General features: G+C 35.8%; 2 protein-coding genes across 2 annotated transcripts in view; one reads left to right on the top strand and one right to left on the bottom strand.

Annotated features, from left to right (window-relative positions):
* The window catches only part of LOC100633508 (serine/threonine-protein kinase/endoribonuclease ire-1-like), a 7,893-nt gene extending 4,297 nt beyond the window's left edge, over positions 1–3,596 (bottom strand). Inside the window, exons 1-12 of the mRNA XM_019994838.1 lie at positions 3,475–3,596; positions 3,260–3,368; positions 2,820–2,923; positions 2,552–2,624; positions 2,229–2,369; positions 2,141–2,183; positions 2,028–2,086; positions 1,918–1,977; positions 1,649–1,838; positions 1,267–1,345; positions 777–1,112; positions 447–636 (exon numbers count right to left, since the gene is read on the bottom strand). Of these exons, the coding sequence (XP_019850397.1) occupies positions 447–636; positions 777–1,112; positions 1,267–1,345; positions 1,649–1,838; positions 1,918–1,977; positions 2,028–2,086; positions 2,141–2,183; positions 2,229–2,369; positions 2,552–2,624; positions 2,820–2,923; positions 3,260–3,368; positions 3,475–3,558 (1,468 nt within the window). The 5' untranslated portion in view covers positions 3,559–3,596. The remainder of the gene's footprint in view (positions 1–446; positions 637–776; positions 1,113–1,266; positions 1,346–1,648; positions 1,839–1,917; positions 1,978–2,027; positions 2,087–2,140; positions 2,184–2,228; positions 2,370–2,551; positions 2,625–2,819; positions 2,924–3,259; positions 3,369–3,474) is intronic.
* A 58-nt stretch (positions 3,597–3,654) lies between these two features.
* The window catches only part of LOC100633382 (kanadaptin-like), a 4,790-nt gene continuing 970 nt past the window's right edge, over positions 3,655–7,474 (top strand). Inside the window, exons 1-9 of the mRNA XM_011404711.2 lie at positions 3,655–4,270; positions 4,530–4,695; positions 5,302–5,424; positions 5,494–5,563; positions 5,613–5,755; positions 5,801–5,884; positions 7,036–7,109; positions 7,175–7,244; positions 7,324–7,433. Coding sequence (XP_011403013.2) covers positions 3,668–4,270; positions 4,530–4,695; positions 5,302–5,424; positions 5,494–5,563; positions 5,613–5,755; positions 5,801–5,884; positions 7,036–7,109; positions 7,175–7,244; positions 7,324–7,433 — 1,443 coding nt within the window. The 5' untranslated portion in view covers positions 3,655–3,667. The remainder of the gene's footprint in view (positions 4,271–4,529; positions 4,696–5,301; positions 5,425–5,493; positions 5,564–5,612; positions 5,756–5,800; positions 5,885–7,035; positions 7,110–7,174; positions 7,245–7,323; positions 7,434–7,474) is intronic.

Below are 7,474 nucleotides of genomic sequence, written 5' to 3'. Positions count from 1 at the left end.
GACTTCGCCTGTGGGAACATAGCAATTAATCAATAATAATGATAATCAATACACTGAGTTACATGTACATGCATTAAAATTACATGCACTGTACATGTCATGGAATCCATTGTCACAAATCTATGACAAGCAAAAACCCATTAGTTCCATTGTCACAAAATCCGTGACAAGCAAAAACCTATTAGTTCCATTGTCACAAAATCCGTGACAAGCAAAAACCTATTAGTTCCATTGTCACAAAATCTGTGACAAGCAAAAACCCATTAGTTCCATTGTCCAGGACTTTTGCTAGATTTTTTAGCAACTTTAAAAATTCGTAAAAAATCCAAAACTGATCGGAATTAGCTCAAACTTTCTACGCAACATAAGAACATGTATGTATATGGCATAGTATAGGATAGAGTACAGGGTAATTAAGAAACATAGTACAGGGTATTTCCTCTTACCGTTCCTGTATATACTCTGTGTAGAATCAGATAAAGCAATACTGGATCTGTTGCTTCCTCTCTCTCCATCAGTAGCTTCAATAGCTCCACCACCTTTACTGTTGTCAGTGGTTTGGGAATGAGTCTTACTGGTATGGGAACCAGTCTTTGAACTATCAGGTGTAGGAATGGGACTGGGATTATGAGGAACCTACATGAATACATGTACGTTGTAAATACATAAATTACTTCCATAATACGATAATTTATGCTTTAGCAAAAAAACAAGCTTAATCCATACAACAGATTACGTACACAATGATAATAGGAGTACAATAACGATTTTCTTACATTTTGTGTTGATTTAGTTACTAGCACAGCCACGACTGAAGCAACAAGAGAAGAGAACACTACAGTGCCAGCCACCACTAGCAATAAACTGAATGAGAAACCTAATACATCAGGACCAGGTCCATCAATATGACCACCATCAACAACTTGTAAAGGCTCTTTATTCTGTACTGTAGGCCCAATCCTGTACTTCTCTTGGCTCCATTTCTCTGATAACAACTGCTCTATCTTTATCCTGCTGTCCTCGGGGAGTGGGTAATGGCCAGAGAATGATGGATGATCAAGGCTAGTGGCTTGAGGCTGAGGCCCATCAATTAGAGGAACATTGAGAGGCAACTGAGAGAGAGAGAGAGGGGAGAGAGAGAGAGGGGAGAGAGAGAGAGAGAGGGAGAGAGAGAGAGAGAGAGAGAGAGAGAGAGAGAGAGAAGAGAATCACTAAAAGTTCTTTCCTGAATATCTCTTCAACTCTCTTACCCTTTCCCTTACTTACCTCTTGCATGCTTCCTTCCTCAGTCAAGGCATTCATTACATACATCTGACCATTGTGGTCTCCAACAAAAAACGAAGATCTACACACGTACAACAATAAGAATAAAAACATGTTTACTATGAACATGCAGTACTACTGTACACATACATGAACATTATGTATACATTTATTCATACTAACAGTAGTAGCAATTAAATAGTAGCACAATTACAAAATAGTACTTCAGTAAATGAGTGAGCATGCATAGAGAAGAGTTTCTATACATTAGGAAGGGCAATCAGGCCTTCATTTAATTTACATTCATACATGTATGTAAGTGCTCAGTCATATTTTTTAATCTAGGATTTTCTCTTTATCTCCATTTCTCAGCTCCTTCTCTTACTGTAAAATGGTGTCCGTTGGCGTTAGGCTATAGAGTCCGTTCTTAATAGCCAGTGCTCTTGATGCCGTCATTCCCTGGAGGGTATCGTCATTGATTGATGTAAAGGGTATGCTACGCAAAACTTGTGACTTCTCTAATGAATAAATTCCAACAACCGGGGAGCCGAAATCCTTCTCCCAGACCTTGTCACCTGGAGGGAGCAAGTTAAAAATGACTTTTAAAATGATTGCAATAATCTTAAAAATATAATATTTATAAAAATATGGAACCTGTTAATGAGTTTAGTGATGTTAATAAACCATGGGAGCTGGAGCTCAAATGTAAAAGATCTACAAATGAAGTATCATTGAGGAGCATGTACTTGTTAATGAACCCAAACCTTGTGATTGCCTTGCTGTGTAAGACTGAGTACCATACTGAGTGTAGGTGATGTTCACTCTAAAATAAAGGGGGAGAGGGGGCTAAATATACTCCCATTTATAAACTAAATACTTTATTTGTTTTGTTTTACTGTCCAGAACAGCTACTCTGTATTCTAAAGGGAACATGAAAAATATAGAGGAGGAAGGGAGGCCCTTACCAATGGAAGGTATGTGTATAATCTTATTGCTCCCATATTGGTTAGGTGGACACATTGAGTTCATTCCATCATGACTGCTAAAGGAGTAAAGCTTTCTACCAGTGAGGGCATCAACTGCTATCCAACTATCCTGCTTTGAGCCTAAGGAAAGAAATAAAAGACACATATAATAATAAATAAATAAATAAATTAATTAATTAATAATAATAATAATAATAATAATAAGAGTAGTATGTACATGTACATGTAAAGGGTAGGGAAAAGAGGTCATAATATCAAACAGAGATGGGCTCAAGGGGAAATTTACATGTACATGTACTTACCAGAGTAGAGTAAACCATCTGAGCTGCTACAGGGAGATATCTTTACTAATTCAGGTATGGTTAATGGTAGCCTCTGTATTGTAATGAAATGAGGAAATACAGGAAATGTAGAAGTACATGTAACTTAATTCTATTATTGTAGTGAGTCATGAAATTAAAAATGAATACAATTATGCAAGTAGATACGATCACAGTGCAAATAATCCCATTGATTATATTAAAAGATAAAAATAAATCTCCTCTCATTTTATGATAAGTGAGTCCATACCTTAATCCCATCACTTTGGGGTCCAGACATGTATAAGGAGCCGTCTTTAGGGTCAGTGAGGTAGAGGTAGCTTGATGAAGAGAGATGAGTAACAATGGGAGACTCTGAAGCATTAAGAAAAGATATTTATTAATTATACAAAAATTATCTCATTAGCTCTCTCTCTCTCTCTTTCTGCATGCATTATACTTATTGTTGGTAATTTATGCTATGTACATGTACATGTATTTCATCTGTTTTGTTTTACCATAATTATTATGTATGTACTTTTACATACACACATGTACTTTGTTTATTTTGACATTATCATGGTTGACTCAACTACTCGATCATCATTGATTTCTACTTCATTTGATTTAATTAATAATTACATGTATAGATCTACCACTAATTAATTATGATTAAATGTATTTTACATGTATGTACATGTATTTGCTCACTGCTGTTCAGTTTCCACAGGGTGTCTCCTGTTACTTTATCGACAGCATACAGCTTCCCATCCAGAGTCGAAAACAATAACAAGTCTTTATAAGCTAAAGCAATATCACTCTGTGCAGAAAAAGAAAAGAAATAATAATAATAATAACAATAAATAAATAAATAATAATAATAATAAAGACTTTCACAATCTCTTTTCTCTTCCTCTGTCTCTTACTGATGATTGGTCAGAGTCAGTGGAAGGAAGGCAGGAGAAGAAACCCACAGAAAACAGCAAGAGCCATGGTACTGAAGAGTTCATTACATTTGTTTAATTTTGTTCAGTGTGATGTGGCAAGGAAGGGCGTGGCTAACAATTAGTGCCACACCTATAATAGGTGTGGTTATTTTTTGTGACTCCGCCTCTTAAAATGGCGGATAATTTCAAAGTCCCAAAGTTACCAGGTTTTTTACACAGGACAAAAGAATCGAGTATCAAGGACTTCGAAGAAACCACCAGCTCCAATCTTACAAATGAGAGCGATGAATCTAATGGTGAAAAGCCTAAGGAAGAGGAGGAAACAGCTCAAACCATACATGATGCCGATAAGTCGCGTGATGAACCAGTAGCCCTTGAGCTATCCTATAACGAGCCAGTATGGTCCGGACGTCCTCCATCGTCATCTTTTTTTCTCTCTGTCATTAAGAACGGGGTACAAGTTGATTCCGTTAGCCTAAATACCCCGTTCATATTATTCGGTCGTCTTCCTCAGTGTGGCGTTCATTTGGAGCATCCCTCGATATCCCGTCATCATGCCATACTCCAGTACAGGCCGACGCCTTCCTCCACGCCCATTGAGTCCTCGTCACTGAGCGCTGATCCTACGGGCGAGGCTGGATTCTATCTGTATGATCTTGGGAGCACCCACGGCTCATATCTCAATAAGAACAAGATACAGTCTAGGAAATATTATCGGGTTAGGGTCGGGCAGGTAATGAAGTTCGGAGGAAGCACGAGGATCTTTGTTTTAGATGTGAGTCCAAGCTTCATGTATTTTGCACAAAATTACATATACATTACATTATAGATACATGTACATGTATATATTTTTATTAATTTTATATTTGCAGTGTATACATGTAAATGTACATTACGTATGTTTTCATTAATCTTGTCACTTATTTAATCTACACCGTACATGTATTCCTTGCTCATTTTCTTCCCTCACTGTTTACTTTAAACACTCTGTTCCTTCCTTTTTTATATTTCTCTCTTTCCCTTCCTCATTATAGCAGCCAATGGAGTCAGTACAGGAGGTAATAGAGGCAGAGGCTGAAGCAGAGAGAGAGGACATTATACAGAAACAGAATGAATATCAGGAACTGCTGGCAGTAGCTGAGGCTGAAAAGAGAGAGAGAGAGCAATTTAAGGAATCACTTGGCGCCACATGGGGATTGCGTAAGACTACCGCCACTTGCATGTACATGTACATTACATTACATTAGGGTACATTAGGTAGACATATACATGTACATATACATGTACATGTACATATACATGTACGTGTACGTGTACATTACATGTACATGTAGTAACTGTACTTAGTATTGTTATGATGGAGTACACTGTGCAATGATAATTGTTATTCTTTGCTTAAATTATTTAATAGTATGAACTAATAGAAATGATAGATTATTGTACATGTAGTTTTTAACGACCTGGGGGCGAAGCCCCCAGGTCGTTCCTATAATTGAATTCACCGTCGCGCTATGTATATATATATTTAGCAACCACCCGCCCACGCTCCTTTACGTGAGTGGGTGTGGTCACGGCAAGCAAAATGGCGGTTTACACATGGGACAAAGTTAAGAGCTTTCTAACAGCAAGAGAGAGCATAGAGATACTGTCTAAAGACTTCTCTAGAAGCATTATAAGGTAGAGAGAACCTCTATAAGTTTTAATAATGACCAAGTTGTACTTGCAAGGTGGTGAAATCAATTATAGGAATATTTTTTACCCTGTTACGCTTGTTTCAATGTATTTTATTATGTTTTACTTTCTTAGTGACAGTGGATGATTTTGGTAGCGAGAGAGGAAGGGATCAAGAAGTAGAGATGGACTCAGGCAGGGAAGCTTATTACATTGACGACCCTAAGAAAGCATTGAAGAAATTCTTTGACAGAGAAGGTAGGAGAAATGAGAGAGGGGAAGAATAGAGTAAAAGAAAAATAATGATTTTTTGCTTTTCATTTTTAGGCATTGATTTGGAATACGAAACAGAAGAAACAAATGAACCAAATGGAAAGATTTACACAGTCAGGGTAATGTAAGTCTTCAAGTATCAATACAACTGTTACATGTATATACATGTATAGGTTACCCATTGAAGATTTGTCAGGTCAACCAATATATGCTGAAGGATCACAGAAGGGAAATAAGAAAGAAGCTGTTGTCAAGTGTGCCTTGGAAGCTTGCAGACTATTAGATAATGAAGATGTACTCAGAAATCCAATGAGAAGTAAGACTATGTAATGAAGAATAATAAAGGACGTGTTTTTTAAAGGTTATAAGCGGAAGAAAAGAGATTGGGAAGAGAACGACTATTATGACAGTGATGAGGATAACTTCCTTGATAGGACAGGAGATGGTATACACATGCACGTATTGATGTCCTTATGCTATATAGAAAGTCTGAGCCGATTCCGACAGATATATTTAAGTTATGTGCATTTTTAGAAATGAGTCAATTTTTGAAAAATACCCAAGGCTATAGCCCATGGTTTTTCTTTAAAATGGTACTGAAATCACCCCAAATTTTTATTACATTTTCTGATACGTATTGATGTCCTTATGCTATGTAGAAAGTTTGAGCCGTTTCCGACAAATATTTTTTGAGTTATGGCCATTTTAAGAAAACGCCAATATTTTGAAAAATACCCAAGGCTATAGCCCATGGTTTTTTCCAAAAAATGGCTCCGAAATCACCATAAATTTTTATTACATTTCCTGATACGTATTGATGTCCTTATGCTATCTAGAAAGTTTGAGCTGTTTCCGACAAATATTTTTTGAGTTATGGCCATTTTTAAAAATTGGCCAATTTTTGAAAAATACCCAAGGCTATAGTCCATGGTTTACCCAAAAAAAAACTCCAAAATCACCCCAAATTTTTATTACATTTTCTGATACATATTGATGTCCTTATGCTATCTAGAAAGTTTGAGTCGATTCCGACAAATATTTTTTGAGTTATGGCCATTTTAAGAAAACACCAATATTTTGAAAAATACCCAAGGCTATAGCCCATGGTTTTTCCCAAAAAATGGCTCCGAAATCACCCCAAATTTTTATTACATTTTCTGATACATATTGATGTCCTTATGCTATCTAGAAAGTTTGAGCTGTTTCCGACAAATATTTTTTGAGTTATGGCCATTTTAAGAAAATGCCAAATTTTTGAAAAATATCCAAGGCTATGCCCATGGTTTTTCCAAAAAATGGCTCTGAAATCACCCCAAATTTTTATTACATTTCCTGATGCATATTGATGTCCTTATGCCATGTAGAAAGTTTGAGCTGATTCCGACAATTATTTTTCAAGTTATGAGCATTTTAAAATTGAGTGAACCATTTTTCACATCTTCTTTTAAGCTACATATTTATTATGTATTTTCAGAATACTTGTGTTACTACTGGAAGTGCTATATGTGTATAATGGAGATTTAATGCTTGTTAAATTATTATTATTATTATTATTATTATTATTACTATTATTATTACTATTATTATTATTACTAGTTGATAAGAAAAGAAAGACAAGAATGAAGAGAGTTGGAAAAATCGAAGACACTGTGGAGACTTATGAGTCACTAGTAAATAACAAACAATGTGTGTCTATATATACAATCATTTTGTTTTGTGTATTGTTGTTTGGTAGAGCTCCAAACTATCTGCTGTAGAGACAGAGCTAAAAGAGTTACACCAATCACTAGAAAACTCTAAGAAAGGTAAAAGAAATATATCAATAGTTTTACAGAGTGATATAATAGCCTGATTAGTGATCACTATTATTTCTATTGCTATTAGGTATCAGTGGAAGTGGAGATTCACTGGATTCTTTCATGAAGAGCATTAGCAGTCAAGTAGATAAACAGAAACAATCAGAAATGAAGCTACGAATACACCAACTGAAGAAAGTATGCAGCACCATTTATTGATATAATTATTGCTGTTGTCA

Source organism: Amphimedon queenslandica, unplaced genomic scaffold (assembly GCF_000090795.2).
Source record: "Amphimedon queenslandica unplaced genomic scaffold, v1.1 AMPQUscaffold_13465, whole genome shotgun sequence".
Lineage (NCBI taxonomy): Eukaryota > Metazoa > Porifera > Demospongiae > Haplosclerida > Niphatidae > Amphimedon > Amphimedon queenslandica.
This window is presented reverse-complemented; position numbering and strand designations above follow the sequence as displayed.